This window comes from Anser cygnoides, chromosome 4 (assembly GCF_040182565.1).
Source record: "Anser cygnoides isolate HZ-2024a breed goose chromosome 4, Taihu_goose_T2T_genome, whole genome shotgun sequence".
NCBI lineage: Eukaryota > Metazoa > Chordata > Aves > Anseriformes > Anatidae > Anser > Anser cygnoides.
Window position 1 is genome coordinate 36517520 of NC_089876.1, and position 18069 is coordinate 36535588.

Consider the following 18069-nt stretch of genomic DNA (forward strand, 5'->3'; position numbering starts at 1 on the left):
ATCGGAGAATATCCCCGAAATAATAATGGTGTAAACAAAAGTGATTATGACAACTTGCTGTACAGTTGTACAACTGTTTCTAATCAATTTCAGCCTAAAATAGACTAAAATACATTTATGTTAGTTGATGCAACTGAGCCTTTTAAAAAGCATTATTTTTTTTTCTTTTAAATAGGTGATTTCCTGGTTTGATTTTGTTCTTTCCTTACCTTTATTTTGTCTGTTAGTTCATCTATCTATTTGTTTTTCAGGTCACTAGAAAAAAGCATACCCTACCAAATCCATTTAATTTAGGAAACCCTAAAAAGAACTTGTCAGAGAAGGATATAGAACTCTTTAATGCTATCAAGTAAGTAATTGTTTTCTATTAAATATTTGATTTTTAAGGTCATACATGCATGGATTTTTGAAGATGCACAGATCACAGAAGTTCTTGCATAATTTTATTCTAACTAAAATTTTGCTATGCAAGCTCTTAATGGAGTATAAATTAGAAGAGAAGACTTTCTCAAGAATATTTCAGTAAAATGTGTCCATTTCATATAATTGTATAACCTTAGAAGTTCAAATAAATGAGTTTTTGGCACACATACACTTTGTGTGTCCCTGGTGCCACTAAGCACAAAGGACATTGAAGCCATGACCTTCCTTGTTTCTAGCTGTTGCTTGTGACGATGCAGTCTGATCTGGTGTTTTGTTTGAGTGCTAAAGAAAGCTTTCCTTTTCTTCAAAGCTTTTATTTCTCCTTTCCCTTTTCTTTTTTGATGAGAAGCTTTGAGATTGCAAGCAGAATATCTAACTAGTAACATACTTCCTTGAAAAATACGTATTTGAGTATAAACAGTCCAAATTAGCAGATGTCCTTGGTATAAAAATAAGCACCTTTCAAATGTCTCCTTTTCTGTACTCCGTTGTAGTTACCAGAAAAGACAGATCTGTTTAAAGGGAAAAAAATGTACGTTGTTTAACTGAAATTTCATACAAATTTATTTGAATATTAAGTGAATTCTCCTATTTTTTAAGGTTGACATCTGGTCCTGAGAATACCCTCTTCCACTATTTATCTTTGGAAACAATGCAAGGAATCTTTATTACTCCAACTCACAAGGAAGTAGCACAGCTCGGTGGCTCCATCCACCCGCAGTTAATCGAGAATTTTCATCGTTGCTGCCTTTCAATTCGCTCAGTTTTTCAGCAGTCCATGAAAAAAGAAGTATGAAAGCTTTATCTTACTTCAGTTTTACTCTATTTACATTCTCAACTCAGTATTTCAAGATTGTTTTCACTTCATTATTTAAAAAAAAGTTCACTGGCAGGTGACTCTTTGTGTGGTAGTTTGTAACGCACCTGACACTTTCACTGTTACGGGAGGGTTCTTTCTCAGAGCATCCAACCATGTGTGCATGTAATTATAGTGTGTCCCCCCAGCCATGCAATCGAAGTAAATACTCCATGTATCCAGTATAGTATTTTCTTTTTCTGTTTGATGTTAGAACTCTAACTTAGCAAAAAGTTTCAAATACTGGGTTTAAGAGCTGTAAGAAGTAGAGTGAAAAGGGTCTTTTTTTAGTCATTTTATTTCTATAAGGAAACTTCACCCTGGCAGGAAAAGGAGATGTAGGTCCTCTGTTTTTCACAGAAAATGTTTGATATGAACAGTGATAGTGCAGTCTCCCCTCAGTGCCCGGTCAGTGTGTCTTAGCACTGACCTGAAGAGGTCCTCTCTGAAGCTGAGAGGGTGTTCATTCTGGGTTTTTGGTCTCTGTGCTACCCGAGATCGCTTAGACACTTGCCAGACACTAATGTCTCTAGTAGTTTGCCCACACTGACATCTGCCTAGAAGATGACTGGCCGTAATGATTAATTCCTCTTAATTATGCTGCTAAATCATCTCTTGGATTTTAGATCATGTGGGATGGCAGAACAGGTGAGGGTTTTTTTCTCTCTACAAAGATACCGATTCAGGCTTTGCTCTAGACTTAGGCTGAAGCCCAGTGGCAGCTGCCAGAGATTTATGTGGGGTACTTGGAAAAAAAAAATAGATATGATGCCAGCAGTTGTCCTACCTTGATTTTGGTTGCAACTTTCTGTTTTCTTCAAATGATCCATCCAAAGTAAAACAGTAATAGTAATGCAGAAATCTAAATAATAGGTATTAGAATCAATTTGAGACACTCAGAACAGACATTTTGTGTTCAATGCACTTTTTGTTTTTCTAGAAGTCTGGTTTGTTAATTGTGCAGTTGATTTTTACTGGCATGAGCCAAATTAGGGTAACGTTTCATCCCTGATAATTTTGCCATCTATTTAATCCATTTGAAAAAGAGAAATAATTAAATATAAGTGGAATGACATATACCAGTTGCAATTTCTTAGGTCCTAAAGTGACAATCCAAGTGTGTTAAATGAGAAATGGGGAATAACAGTACAAATTGAATGAATGCCATTTGGAAATATCAGTATAATTTCTCTTCATGTTTTCTTTAAGTTACTGAAGAAGTCAATTCTGGTTAGACTGTGTCTCGTAAATCATCTGGGATTTTTTATTTATTTAAGTGTTAGAAAAACGGATTAATTTGGATTGTTCTGTCAACTTCCTATGACACTGAGGTTTGGCTGAATGGGACATTGGCAATGGGTCTTGTGTTTTGGGCGCTTCTGTCAGGAGATCTGGAAACCCTAAAGGAAGCAGAGAGAATACACAAATATGTCTTATGATCAAATTGCCTTCATTTACAACTGTTACAAATGTTAAATGGACAGTTTACAATTCAAACCAAAAATACAAATGAAATATGAAAAATAAATAAACCATTCAACTGTTAGGTATAGCTCATAAAAACTGAAGAACTCATGCTTAAAAGTGAAAACTTGTGTTTTGGCAACAGGTATCAGCATACGCTTTTCTGGGTTCTTTGGGGCAGCTGTGTTCATTCTGCCCTGAAAGTCAAAAATAATTAAACACATGCTGCAGAACAAAGTTTCTCTTAGAGAAAAATCTACGAATCTCCTGTAAGCCAGCTTGGTAACAAAAAGAATTAAGAGTATTTTGACTCTACAAATTGGGAGTAGATTTTGTTGGTTTCAACAATTAAGGCTGAAACTGCCTGGTTGCATTAGAGCATGAGGAAAATGTAAAAGAATGAATAGAAGTTTTCTGTGTTCATAGGGCATGACAAAAAAAAACAAGGACAAAAAAATACACTATCATACTGTTTATTCTTTGACATCACATCAGGTAAATATTGTTATGGTTTGGGATTTAGGAAATTGCAGCAATTATGAAAAATTATTGTAATTAGTAATAAGCTTTAGTAACTTTTTGAGAACTGAAAATTTACCATTTCTAAATATGCACAAAAATGTTGAGGAAAAAAAAGTTGAAATTAAGCAAAAATAAGTTCTGTAGTTTTAAACCCTATAATATATATGCCTGGATCTAACAGGCAGCTCTGGTCTAATTTTCTTCATCATCATATTTTCTTACATTTAAAATCACAAGGAAAGAATTCTTTATGCACATAAAAGTACAGAAGTAAATCATGTCCACACTTCCATCCAGTATCCCATCTTAATACGTTCTTTTTCTTTAGTATTTTCAGTATGCATGTTAAGACATGCTGAAATTTAAACAAATGTCCACTTGGAAATTGCATGGTAGCAACCCCATTTTTTTGTTGAGGGAAAAATCATAAGACTGCATTCTAACATATTCTTTAAATCTCTTCAGTAGCAGCATTAGCAAGAACAGGTTTTACATTTTATAATATTACATACTAAAGATGCAGTATTGTCATCTATTCTGAAATTTCTTCTACTGCGTGTAGTAATTCAGAATATACTTTATGAATTTAATCCAAAGCATGCTTAGGGAAATCTAAAAGACATTTGTTCAGGCAAATATTAGCCATTTTGTTTTCCAAGTGCTAAGGTTCATTTTTCTTTAACATTTTGAGAGACAGCATAGTTGTGGTACCGTGATCATCTTTTCTCTTCTAGACACTCCCCACATTTTCAATATCATAGGCAGATTAAGATATGTTGGTTTACACTTCTGCATGTGGCAGACAAGTTCCCTATGTATGTTTTATTGTTTTTTTTTAGCCTCCAAGAAAGCCTTTTCTTTCCTCTCAGAAGCTACTGATTGGAACATTGGCATGGTTGCAATGGAACCAGAGATGCCTCCTCTTAACAGTTCTCTTAAAAACAGATTTGTTTTGAAGGGATTTCGACGCATTCCCATAATCTCATCTCACTTCTCATGCTTCAAAAGGAAAAAAAGATACAAAGCTTGTTTTTTCATTATGTAGACATATACAAAAGAGTAATAAACATCCTTTGACTTCAGGGGGAGAAGAGTTGGACAAGTGACAAACCCTTTCAAAATTTTTCCTCTGCTTATCTCAGTGTCTGTTCTGGTCTTTTTCCCTTCCCATTTCTGGTAAAAAGAAAAGTAGCTTTATTGGACTTACAGAACCGTTGAGCACCAAGACAGAGCAAAGTAGATTTGTGCATGCAATTTGATCCTTACTAAACGGGTACCAGGGGTTCAGTTCCACACCTGGAACTCTTACAAGTTTTGTTCGAAAGCTCTACATAAAGCATAGCCCTCAAAAAAAATAAAATCAACAAAACAAAAAAATGTACATTATGCACTTACACTAAGTATAAGCAAGAAAATGCTCTGCGCAAAGTACTTCAACTGTTTGCTTAAAAAAAAAATCCCCTGCCTGACCAAGTTTATTGAATAGGCTTTTACTATCGCAATTCTTAAGGCGTTAGGAAGGCAAACAAAGAAAGGGAGATGAGAGGTTAAACTGTTTAACACACTGTTTTTAATGAAGCTGTATTATCTCAAATGTCTTTGAGAGAATGTTTTTCAGATAGAGGAAAAAAAAAAAGGATTATGCTATACAACCTCCTAATTGCATGACAATGAGGGGGAAAAAAAAAAAGACTGTTTATGCCAAAGTAACAAAATTGTGGAGAAAAGAATCATATAAGCAAAATAGTTCTCTTCTAAATCTGGCTTTTTGAAAGCAATATCATTCAGCAGCTTCCTGAAGAAAGCATGTTATAGTTATATTTGCTAGTAATTTACGTAAAAAATTAATTCTTTACTAACACTTCACCTTTTTATTTTTTTTTAAAGAAGAAGAAGAAAGGCAGCAAGATTTCAGAATTTAGTACAGCAGATGAAGACCTAGATCTGATAAGAGAACATGGAGTTTTGTTTGAATGCTCTCCTGACAACTGGACTGATCAAAAGAAACCACCACCAACGATGAGTTACTGGGTTGTGGGGTAAGTTTAAAGACAAATGTGTCTATTTCTCCCCAGATTTTCCATTTTGAATGTGCCCCTGTACTCTTTAGGAAAAAATTTAACTGTAGCAAATCACAGAAATACTCAAGCGGACTCTGATGAGGTAGCTTTGATTTGGGATCTAGGAAGCTGCATTACTGTGATGTCCCATCTGGTGTTAAACGTAAATGTTGTTAACTTGGGAGCAGCATGATAGTGTGTTAACACCACAGAGCTGGCACAAGGCACAGCACTGCACCGTGCTGCTCTGTGCTCTGCAAACATGCTAAAGTGCTGTAATCATACTCTGAGTTTGCTTTCAAAGTTCTGCCATTACCACAAATCACAATCCGTTTGCTATGATGTCACTTAAGTGATTTTCGTAATGACATATATTGTTATTGCTACATAGCTAAACCTTATTTGCCTGACAGAACAGCATTTTGCCCTAGGTATTAAATAGTAATAGTAAGATTTTAAAAAAAAATAATTAAGTGTAATGAGAAAATAGCATGTATCATCACTTGACAATTGAGAACATAGCAACTCTTATAATTGTTTTAAGCCTAGGCCAGTAAGCCAGTAGCCACCACTTCTTATGTGTTGTTCTGTCCTTTACTGACCATATTTCGTGATGTCTACTTTGTATCCGCATTAAGCAGACAGTCATGTCAAGATTAGTCAGTCAGCAGGATTTTGCCTTCTTTTCTGGATTTATCTTCTGTCTTCGGTATTCCTACTAGAAAATAGAAAGAAAAATGCAAATGATGAAGTGAAAGCTATACTTTCACCATATGAAATAATAACTCAGTATGGCTAGGGTGTGAAAGGAAGATAAATGATTATGATTCATTAAATTATGATTATTGGTTAGTTCAACTATTGCACAAATAGGAAAGTCTTTGAAATGGGCAAAATATATTTTGAATATGGCATAAGAGCTTTTTTTTTTTTTACTATAATGAGAAGAAATGTCATCCACAGGTAATGATTTTGGCCAGGAATAATAATGTAGAAATTCTCTACCAGAGCTTTTTTTGAACTTGTTTGCCTTCAAGTCAGATGTTTAAAAGCAAAACAAAAACGACTGAATCACACAGTGGATTGTACATAACTACAGTTCATTTGCTAATAAGCGCTATCCTGTGGCTGGAAAAATTAAGAACCCGGCAAACGTTGAGGCTGCTGTTGATATCTTTTAAGTAATAACAATAATCTTTCAGTCTCTGCATTATCGGATAATGTGTTACATCTGGGGCAATGCATTAATATTTACAGAGCTATATGCTACATTATAATGCTATGCAGAGTTATGCACAAGTATATTAAGAGCTTTCCTATTTAGTTCTTTCCCTTGAAGACTGTGTTAGAGTGACATATGTAGGAATGTACAGGCCAGGCTGTGTGAAGTTTAAAAATGAGTAAATATGTAAATACTGGAGCTTGTTCCCAAGTAATCTGATTGCAGCTTGTAGTCCCGAAAGTTGGATTACTGCAAACACAACAGCACCATTGACATACATACTAAAAACCTGAAGACTGGTTTTCAGGTAGTCTTGAGAAAACTGAACAGAAATTGTTGCTTTAAGAATCTAATATATGAAATCAGTAAGATAATGCAGGAGAGCCACAGCAATTTGCCAGCAGTTTTACACAGCAATTGTTCTTAACGTCATACTGAAACCGTAAGATTATAACCATAATATATTGAACAGTCAAAAAGAAAAAGCTCACACCTATGATTTCTTATTTTTATGTGTTTTGTTGTTGTTTTTCAGGAGACTCTTCCTGCATCCAAAGCCTCAGGAGTTTTATGTCTGTTTTCATGACTCAGTCACAGAAGTTGCTGTTGAACTGGCCTTTAAACTGTCCTTTGGTTTAGCTACATAGATGAGCTTCATGAATATTCAGCCATCCTTGTTGTCTTTTTAAAGTACTTAAGTATAACGAGAAAATAACTCAACTGTGGTATCCACCTATAGCATATCTTTGAAATGCTTTTAAGAAAGTAAATCAACATTGTGGTATGACACAGGTGAAACTTCAGAGATGATTCCAATGACCTCATCAATTGAATACTTAAGAAGTTTTCAGAGAACCAAAGTTCTTATTTTTATATAGTGCCAAATTATTTATCCCAATTGTAACTTTATTATATGAAAACCTCACATAATTTGTACGTTCACTGCTGTTCAGTGTACAGTATTCAATGTAAAATGATGAGTTGATATCCTCAAAGTGCTCTGTGAATATTTGGCACTCACCGATGAGGAAAAATATATTTACCCATTAATGAAGATTTTGTACCTCTAAGGGCATAAAAAATACTGAAATGTATTCAGTAACATTATGTTAATCAACACAGAAAAATCTTTTAGCAGATTAACGGCCTTTAGCCACACAAAACTGATGTCTTACAATTTTTGCCAGTATAGTCTGCTGCACACTCAAGGCCTATAGCGTGAGTGATGTTTTACTTGATTTCATGATTTTTATTGTAAATAACACATTTGTTAAAAAACTGTTTTGAAGGTACAAAAAAGAGGTGCAGAGGGTAATATTTTTGTTTTTGCATGGATAGCTACTTTGTATTATAATCATAATTTCTTAATAAAAATGTTTATTTTTCAAAGTCCAGTACAGTGCTACTCTATTTTTTAACATATTTTCTCTTTTGTTCATTTGAACAGTGTTTGTTTAGCTAAGTCTTCTACAACTTACCACTGGATATTAAAAAAATAATTTAGCTTACATCAGTACAAGGCAAGAGAAGGCAAAATACTTGCAAAATCAGAAGTCTTCTGCAGAATTCAGCTTTCCTACAAATTGTTGAAAGGTTTGTAGTTTATAGACTAGCTGCTCCTAAAGCTTTCTGTACTAAAGGTTTAGTTTAAAATGTATGATTTTGGGCCATTTTTACTCCTAGCCAGCACACTTAGATTTGGCCATCTGCATAGTGTCTCATCACATTCCATGTCAACGGTGCATTTTTTTTTCCTTTCTGCTACTTCTACTTGCTTTTCCTAAGTGTTTTCCATAAAATGCATGACTAAAATTGCATTTTAAACAATGGGATCAAAAAAATAAAATTAAGTCTTTAGAAAAGTAAATTCAGTTCCATAGGCTCTCATGATCAAATCCTTTGATCTTGTTTTAACAAGTAAATTGCACTGTTTAGACTAATTCTAAAATAATCAATCAAACGCTTTTGACTGTTCACTCCCTACAAGTGATTCACAGCTTGGCTTGAATCATTCAACAGTTGCTTTAATTCCAAGCAGTTGAAGTCTTAGGCCTGAAGTTTAAGCATGTGATGGAAGGTTTTATAAATCAGCCTTCTCCAGAATTTATGGTCCCTTGATGAGAAATAGTGTATCACTTTGAGATGTACAGAGCTGAGTTGCATAAATAGTGCTTTTACATTTATGTTGCCCATCTGTAAATTAAGTGATATGAGATTTACTGTTTGGGAAATTTAAAAAAAAAAAAAAAGGAAAGAAAAAAGGGAACAGTATGGGCAATACTTTAAAAAACACCTTTAAAAAGTCTAAAATAGGAAGGCTTTGAATATTGTTTCTTCGTAGATGGTAAAAGGAATACAGAAAAGCAGGCCATCATTATAAACAATGGAAACAAAGACTTAGGCCTAATTAATTTTGCTAACTTATTAAAAGATTTTCTTTCTAGGTTACTTGGCTGCCAGAGTAGTGGGCTAAACTCTGTTGACTTGGTTGGGCTAAGTCAATGCAAAAAAAGACAGTATGAATATGTAGGTATGTGTGGAGAAAAGGGGAACTGAAGGAAAGAGGCTCCTTCAGCAGCAACCAGCTATTTAGGTTAGCTTGCTCCTTCACAGGAAACCCCATCTTAAAAAGAATTAAGGGCATCTATCAGAATATGGTACAACTTTTATACTCGGTGTAGTTCAGCAATAAGATGTTGCAAAATCTGCCTTAATCTTGTTGATACTACACTTAAGGAGACTCTTAACGGTTAATTTGTTCCCCAGCTGAGCATAGACTTGATTTTGTAGATTTTTAAGAGATGCTTAAAAAGAGCCCCAAAGGATAGGACTTAATTTCCTACAGAACACAGATTTTTATGAGCTTTGATACAAATCTTGTAGTATAGTAACCTGAAGGAAGATTATAGCTGTGAATCGTGGTGTATGGAATTAATGTTTAAAGGAACAGATATGGAGAAGCTACTAAAGGAGTTGAACTGGCAGTGTTAAAGTTCAGAAGAAATGTATTTATTTTGTGTTTAAATTATGACTTACAAGAATTATTGGCAAGGCAACGTGTACCAAAAATCAGTGGAGTATCTGGGTTAAAATGACTAATTTCAAGGGAATGCAAGCAATAAAATCACTTTAAAAACATTAATGATTAAAAATGACTGAATAAATACGGTACTTCATGCCTTTGTTAGTAATAAAGTTTGTAGACATAGGGGTGGTAAAGCAATGAAAGAAAATACTTTCTTGCTATCAGCAGTTCTAGCAGGAATTGACGCTTATGAACTGTAACAGAATGGGTATAAATAACATACTAAATTGTGTTTTGACTTACTATATATGATGTTCATTAACACACAGTTCAATGTAATCAGCAAATATTCTGGCTTAAACCATTTGTTAGTTGTTCTTTTTTCCTGGTTTCTTGTTGTGGGAGAGGGGCCAGTTTCCGCAGCTTACAGAACCTTCTGGAAAGTTCCCCAAGTTTCTGTGAAGCTTGCTGACTCCAGTTCAGGGATGGAGACTATTTAGGAATAAGATTTGTTGATCTTTGTCCGATTGTGTTTAATATAAGGATAGCTGTAGGTACATGTAGCAGTGCATCGTTCACTCTTCCAGCTTTTGATTCCCAGGTGCAGTCTGTCTGTGTCCCTTACATGTTCTGACAGCTGATCACCAAATTGGCCTGAATGATGTGTTTAGGTTGGATATTAGGAAGAACTTCTTTACCGAAAGGGTTGTTAGGCATTGGAATGGGCTGCCCAGGGAAGTGGTTGAGTCACCATCCCTGGAGGTCTTTAAAAGACGTTCAGATGTAGAGCTTAGTGATATGGTTTAGTGGAGGACTTGTTAGTGGTAGGTCAGAGGTTGGACTGGGTGATCTTGGAGGTCTCTTCCAACCTAGAGGATTCTGTGATTCTGTAACAGGCCTTTTGGTTAACTTTCCCCCCGGCAGCCAATGGGGGAAAAATCTGCCACAGTGTCCACTGAGGGCCTGGATTTCAGTGCTCCAGAAAGGTGGCAGAAACAACCAGCCATCAAGGGAGGGCACTGCCACCCCCCTGCCCCTCGAGGCCGTTAATGGTGGGGTGAAGCCACGCAGCCACCACTAGGCATTGCCACCTGCCCAGGGGCCATGTGCACACAGAGGCCAGGTCTTTCTGGCCGCAGAGGGTACGGGGTGGAGGTGGGCACCATGGCAGCCCCACAGGGTGGGGGGCTGTTCGACCCCTTGTCCTTCGCGAAGGACCTGCTGGCCGGCGGCGTGGCGGCCGCCATCTCCAAGATGGCCGTGGTGCCTGTCGAGCGAGTGAAGCCGTTGCTGCAGGTGCAGGCCTCATCCAAGCAGATCCAGGCAGACCAGCAGTACAAGGGCATGATCGACTGCTTTGTGCACATCTCCAGGGAGCAAGGTATAGAGCCCAGGAAACAAAAGCTTTTAGAAACACCTCTGTGTCGACAGCAACGGAGAAGCCATCGTGGGCTGCATCACGGGCTGCTGGTGTTCAGAGTGGCATTACCTGAGAGGGTGAGTTTGCCATGGGAGTTCCCCCAGGATTTCTGTTTTTTCAGAAAAGGAGTGAAACCTGCAGCCACTGAGTGGTGGTGCATTCATGTGACATAGTAGCAAAATTGTGCTCAGTGGTTGTGGACAGTGTGAAACATCTTTAATGTTTTCCTTCTGATAGTTTTTCAGAGCACTGCTTGTATTTGACATCCCCATGTTGATGCATATGAAAGAGTACTTGAAGTAAGAAATGAACACTTAGTTTTGACTTTTCTGTATCATTAAGGAGTCTTTACCTTCGCCAATAATAACAAGATATTTGAATGAAGAGCATGGCTGCACATTACAGAGATGGCTGTCATCACTGCTTGCCCAAATCTAACAGCACTGATGAGAGCCAGCCGCAGTGCAGGTGCAATGTCTGTGAGCATCTCTGCATATGCTTCTTCTCATGATTCCCATAACATCTGTTTCTGCATTAGCTCTTCAGCTGCATTTAACGTCTTAGTGCATTTCTCTTAGTGTCCAAAGGAATTATTTTCTTCCTTTAGAAACAGGATGTAATTACAAAAGCCCTATGAAGTTTCTCATATGTGTATAAACCATTTAGTCATTGCTTTAATATGGTGTCTGAGCACCCCCTGTGGAAGCTAAAATGCATAGGCAGGCTACTTCAAGGAAACAGTTTCTACACAGGTGAAATGTTAGCCTGTTTCCAGGCTGCAGTTTACATCAGTATCCTTAGTCTTATAAATTTTTGAAGTGAGGAAGTTGAAAATGTTTCCCATTTCTCAGCATTATTGCTGTTTGTCTTGTAGTTACAGATTTTCTTGTGCTAACACGTGCATCCGTTGGGAAGTGTCAGAATAAATCCAAAAGCCCATAAAATAAATGACCTGAAAAGGAATATTTTTGGCCTTTGTTACAGCTCATACCAAAATAGAAACAGTGGAAGGAAAGTTGTGTGATAGCCTTGGTGTACTGTAAACTGTGGAAATGTATGTTAATAATCCATTTCTTTTCCTGTAGGATTTCTCAGCTTCTGGCATGGCAATTTGGTAAACATTATATGATATTTTCCAACACAGGCTCTAAACTTTGCTTTTAAGAACAAGTACAAACCAATTCGTATGTCCAAAGTGGATAAAGAACAACAGGTAAATAATCTATTGTCTATTAGTTCTGTTTGATAAATTAACTAGATCTGGCCAAGCACTGAGCAGTTCTTTCTCTCATGGTTGGTAATTCTTGGTAACATGTTGATAGATTTTGTAATGAGTGTTTTTAAAGTGTGCGTGGCTTACTGCGTAGATTATTCTTGAGGTAATTAAATTTGTTTCGATCTTCATTGATTAACAACCTCATAAGGTGTGTGTAAGTGCTTATAACTGAAGTCAAAATTTTCAAAGTTTTGTTCAGGACATACAGTTATTTCAAAATTAATCGTTTTAAGTATTTTGTTGTATATTCAAAATCTTGGACTCAGGCACCTATGTTTCAGGGCTTTGTCAAAAATCCCAGTCATATTTTCACAGTTATGATTGCACAATCAGGGACTCTAATCTCAAAAATATTTATGTTCATGTGTAATCTCACTCATGAAATTACAGCTGTTTTTATTTTCATGCATAAAATTCTTGGGTTGTGTCCCTCAAGCAGAAGTCTGTCTTTATCTGTCTTCTTACTTCTCTTTGCATTATTTTCTTGATAATTGTTACTATGCAACTGCCAGAAAAAGCTTTTGGTATTACAGTGCAAGTTTTGTACAAAAGGAGCAGGAAAAGGAATGGAACAATTTTAGGTTATGGTTCAAAAAGCAAATTGGGTTATGCTGCCTAATTTTGCAATTTTATATACTTGAAGAAGAACGTTCTTTAACTTGGATGGATTTTTGTGAAGAGACAAGAGGTCAGCACCCAGGAAATTAATTACAAGAAATACAGATCTTGGAATGCAAAGTGTTCATACTGGAATTTGGAAAATTACATAAAATTCATTCATATCAGAATGGAAAATAAGTTCTTTATCTCTAGTTTTTTCGTGTGGAAATAGCTGAAAATCTGCTTTATTTGTGTCTTTTTTAGGTTATCTGTTTTAGAATTTCTTTGGTTAGGTTTTCATAATTTAAACAAAAGTCCAATGATCTGTCATTTCTCTTGTTGACAGTTTTTTCTGCAATGCCAGGAACTGTACTTGCCACAGGCTTTCCTGGTGTTTCTTACCAAGAAGAATGTTGTCAGTCGTTAATGCTGGATTAATCTCTCTGTATTGCATGCAAATTCTTAAGCTGTCCTTTTTCATCTGCAATTTCTTCATATGTAAAGAGTTTATGGTTGCTGTTTTCTTTCTTTTCTTAACAGTGCAAAAAGTAAAACATGCATGATGTAAATAACAGTGTTTATAGTTCTTCAAATCTCCTTTCCGCCTCCTGGAAACGTTTCCAGATGGCCTACATGTGTATGTGCTTGTGACTCAAATTTTAGAAACATTCCTTGAATAGCATTCAAGATTAATTTCTTTAGAAGCATATTTAACAAAGTAGCATATACATTATTAAAGCTCAGGGTCTTGGGATGCTTTCTTAACGTGCTTTGTGCAGGATAGGAAATCGAGAAGAGAGTATGGTTGCATGCGTGATTTTTTGCTTTCTGGATTATCTTTTAAAAAAAAAATACTTTAGCTTGTGGAAAGTAAAGTGCAAAGGAACCTCTTATGAAGAACGCCAGCTGTATCTACATGCCAGACACTGTTTGTATAGAAGGTAATACAGGCACAGTCAATCATCTTGAAATTGCAGCTTGCCCCTTCTGCTTGCTACTCAAGTGAGCAACAGTTTGTGTTGGCTGAATTCATATTTTCAGGATACCTTCAGTACAATAATGTGCATGGTTTGAGAGTTTGAAGTAAGATTGGTTTATTACTTGCTGAGTTTTCACCTGTCGAGAATCCTGTAAATGAGAAAAATGTACAGATATAAAAAGTGGATTCTTTTGTTTAACTATATCACAGCTTATGGCTAGTGTTCTGCTGTGGGGAAAAGCTGAAATGAGTGGTACTTACCACATATTTGAGTAACAATGTGTGGGGAGAAAGTGTAAGCATGGTATTAGCGGGAGAAATCTCAGGGAGAGGGTTAGAGAATTCTTACTGGAGTATTTTGATGAATTAGGGCAAAAATTAAGTGATAGTTATTTGGCGTGAAAGCGTTTCAGCAGCTGGGTACCAGTATCTGTTTGACTTTTCCTTTAGGTTTATATTTACTGGAACGAGTAGTCTCCATCAGAACTAATAACCTGTGTCTTCATCCATCCACAGTTTTGTACATTTTCTTAATGTTTTGTTCATAAGTGGAGGAAATAATTATTCTTCATACTATTTTGATATGTTAAATGTTTCAGTCATAGTACATAACGGTGTGCGTGAATTTATTTTATATTAGGTGCTTCTGAGCTTCCAGGGACTCGGTGACTGTATTGTTAAAATTGCAAAGACAGATGGACTTCCTGGCCTGTACCAGGGTTTTGGCATTTCAGTACAGGGAATCATTGTATGCTGAGCCTCATATTTTGGACGTTACGATACCATTAAGATAGCTCTTATGAATCAAAATGCACGTTTTAAATCTGTATCATTTAAAATATTAATTCATTATGAACTAATGAAAGTGTTAGCTATAGCTTTTGTCTTTACAGTTATGCATGTTCAACAGAGTATATTACTGAAGAGCCAAGTCATTTTACGGTAGGATTAACAACAACAATGGAATTATTTGCTATCTGCTAGATTGGGCGTGCATTTTGGAGACCTAGTACAGGGTTACGTTTTTGTTTTATTTTGCAGGGATTATTGCCAAATCCAAAACAAACTCCACTCATTCTTTCCTTTTTCATTGCTCAAGTTGTGACTATGTTCTCAGGAATGCTGTCATATCCGTTTGACACTGTCAGGAGACGCATGATGATGCAGGTATGATCTAGCTTACAGTTCTTTTCTGGAAATTACTAGATCTTTGAAACTTGGCATGCTAATTGGAGTGCTGTATAGCCTTACAGCATGTGAGACTATTCAGAAAAAGAAGGGGAAACAGCTCCAGAAAGAAAAGAAGATAGATCTGAAATAATGGCATTGCAGGAATCTGGCTAAAAATATGTTCAGTTAACAGCTTGATGAGAGATTTTAGTAGAAAAGTGAGATCTGTTTTCTTTCTCCTACTCAGATGCTTGGTATTTGGATTAAGATGGGTCTGTGGGTAGAATAATATGCTTTATTAGTCCAGCTAATACAGTTGGAAGACTAGGCTTTGTGGCATACAGATATTCTTCATGTGTGAAATAGAATCAATGTTCTGCAAAGCTCAGTATATGCTGGGAATTATAGGAAAGTGTATTTTTAGCTATCTTGTTGCTAGTTATTAGGTAATTTTACTAGGCAGTTAAGTAGCATTTGAAGTACTTTTCATAAAGTATGTTCTAAACATCAAGAGCATCTTTGCACGTGAAATAAAAAACAAAAATGATCGGGACCTTGTTCCCTGCATCACTGAGAAAGTTTTGCCATCTGATGACAAAAAGGAGATGCTAGTTCCAAAGACGCGTCTCTAAGTGAGGTTTCAGGTGTATCTTCTTTTCTCTCTGTACTCCAGAAAATGAAAAGAAAATCAGAACAAATGTTGGCATAGTTGTTTTCAAAATACTCCAGGAGATACTTAGCTTCTTATGTAATGCCTGCATACCTCTGGTAATCTGTCCTAAATCTGTCCCAAATAACAGAAATCCTTGAAGCTTATAGTGGACAAACACTATTAGAAAGCACTTCTTCCTTACAAACTAAATATGATTTAACTGTCTTCAGATTCTGCTTTCTCTGCTTAGTGAGCAGTCAGCCTATAGTTAGTACTTCTGAATATGAACAGCACTATGTTTCCCACGGCTGGCCTTACCAAAAAATTGCATGTATTTCTGGTAGTTAACCTACTGCTGGGATAGAGAATAGTATCAAGATTATTAAAAACGTAAAATACATGAAATAAGATAATGGTTTTACTAGCACACAGGAAACAACATGAGATGATTTGGATATGTTGTGGATATGTAGGTATGTATGTACTTCAGGTGGTGTCCGTGTTTTGTTTACATAGTTTTGAAACCTCAGGTACAAATAAAGCTGCTGTTCAGTATGATTTTTATGGTGGTGAAATTACCATTCATACAGAATCAATTTCATATTGTGACACTCATTCTGATCCAAGAGGAAGCCCCGGATTAAATATAGCACTTTCTGTTTCTTCAGTTAAAAGTGTATTTGCTAGCTGTGGTAACTTTCTGAAATAATGAGTACAGTACAGTTACTGCGTTCAGTAAAGTTGATTTCTGTCAGCTAGATAGTAATAACCGTTACCACATATCCTTTAATTTGCATATATTCATGTAGAGTTAGAATAAAATATTCCAATGCTTTCTAGCTTTATTACTATGCTTGCTTTTATTTTTTTTTGTGAATGCTCATCATTGATTTATTTCCTGCATTTCTTATATTCAGGAAATCGATAGTGATCTCATACTTTGATGAGAGTCTAGAAGAGACCAGAAGCTTACCTAGGTATAGCAAGTGGATTTGACTTTGAAAGTAACTAATTTCTTAGTAACTAAGGTCAAATAATTTACATTAAGTAAATATATATGTATATATATATAACGTTATATATATATACATATATATATATATACACACACACACACACAGTGTTTTGTTTCCAGTAGAATTTCACATAAAGATGTCAGCTTTAGATTCATCTCTCAAAAAAATGTGTATTATGTTTTTGGGAGTGAAGACAAAACTGGTGTCCGTTCCTAATACACTCCCCAAGACAGACCGCAGTTCCAAACCCGAAATGGTTTGACAATTCACCAAGCACATCCACAAGAAAGCACTCTGTCAGAACAGTCGTGTTACTCTGAGCTATCTGAGAGATCTGTTGCAGTCATTATGCTGGGTTCCACAGCGGGCGATTGCATTTCCCAAGTGCTTTGCCGTGGAGAGCACAACGGTCTGATACTCCTGTGGGCTGTCTTTGCTACACTGTTGAATTTTTAAAAATTTAAGAATTGCCACAATTTCCACTTGTACTGCACTTGGAAAAAGGCAAAGGGAGGGTTCAGTACTTGAGCACCAACTTGTACAGAAACAGTAATGCACATGCTTGTGAACATTCACTGCTCCTCATCCCTTCTTTCCTTCACCTGTAAGCACTTGGGGCAGGTTTTAGTCAGTGTGGTGCCGAGTTCTCTAACAAATCTTCCTTTTTGCTTTGTTTTCTTTTGTTCAAAACCACGGTGGGCTAGATTAAAAACTGTACTGTGTGCTCTGTTTTAGCTTTCTTATGTTTTTACATTATTGTGCTAGTCAAAACCTTAACATCTTTTTAAACACCCTGGAAAACAGCTGATGGATGGGCTATTGATTAGTAATCTGAACTGAAAATCTACTTGCTATAAAAAATGTTTCAGTGTTACTAAAGGAAACAAAAAAGCTGTAGAAGTTTTAATAACATTTAAACGTTTCAGAGCACCTTTAGGATTAGGATTTAATTCTTAAGCCTTCTGCTTGCCCAGTAAAGCTTAAAAGAAGCATCAGAGGAAGGATCACAGCCTTCCTAAATTTAGCAATTGCAACCTGATAACAGAGCATTACATCAGGTAAATAGTTAAAAGATCTCTTCTTTGCTGTACGTGAAACAAGAGGAAAATGTTCCTTAGTGTTCTTTACTGAAGAAAAACAGATTTTGCTAAGCATCTAAGATTTTCTCAGTACAGAGCAGTAATGATTTGCGTGCAGAGTGGGGAGACAATGTCAATATAAAAGAACCCTTGACAGCTTTATGGAAATACAGCAGCAAGAGGGGCTTAATGCTGTTTTTCATGGAGCATTCTCCAATATCCTTTGTGGAGCAGGAGGAGCCCTAGTGCTAGTTCTTTATGACTAAATTAAGGAAATTTTCCATCTTGATGCTTCAGACTGTTCA

The 18069-nt window shown here is 36.2% G+C and overlaps 2 protein-coding genes and 1 long non-coding RNA gene across 7 annotated transcripts in view; 2 read left to right on the forward strand and 1 right to left on the reverse strand.

Moving 5' to 3' along the window:
* Nucleotides 1-7941, forward strand: part of INTU (inturned planar cell polarity protein) — a 49288-nt gene extending 41347 nt beyond the window's left edge. For 3 of the 4 annotated variants that reach the window (XM_048078130.2, XM_013191334.3, XM_013191331.3), the window contains exons 13-16: nt 252-349; nt 1024-1213; nt 5153-5304; nt 7083-7941. In XM_048078130.2, coding sequence (XP_047934087.2) covers nt 252-349; nt 1024-1213; nt 5153-5304; nt 7083-7194 — 552 coding nt within the window. In that variant the 3' untranslated portion in view covers nt 7195-7941. The remainder of the gene's footprint in view (nt 1-251; nt 350-1023; nt 1214-5152; nt 5305-7082) is intronic. The other variant, XM_066995972.1, reaches the window with a different exon arrangement.
* On the reverse strand, nt 2561-10016 carry LOC125184557 (uncharacterized). The gene is made up of 3 exons (XR_007168730.2): nt 9876-10016; nt 5928-6043; nt 2561-2679 (listed from the first exon to the last, which is right to left on the reverse strand). It is a non-coding gene; the product is annotated as an uncharacterized lncRNA (long non-coding RNA).
* Nucleotides 10017-10111: 95 nt separating this feature from the next.
* Nucleotides 10112-16751, forward strand: SLC25A31 (solute carrier family 25 member 31). 2 transcript variants are annotated; one of them, XM_013191337.3, is made up of 4 exons: nt 10112-11069; nt 12137-12205; nt 14889-15014; nt 16587-16751. In XM_013191337.3, exons 1-4 carry the CDS (start codon nt 10677-10679, stop codon nt 16611-16613), a joined length of 615 nt encoding a protein of 204 aa, XP_013046791.2. In that variant the 5' UTR covers nt 10112-10676; the 3' UTR covers nt 16614-16751. The 2 variants fall into 2 exon arrangements, with proteins under 2 accessions (XP_013046791.2, XP_013046793.2); XM_013191339.3 differs by lacking the exons at nt 14889-15014; nt 16587-16751 and adding an exon at nt 13215-14729.
* Nucleotides 16752-18069: the final 1318 nt, after the last annotated feature.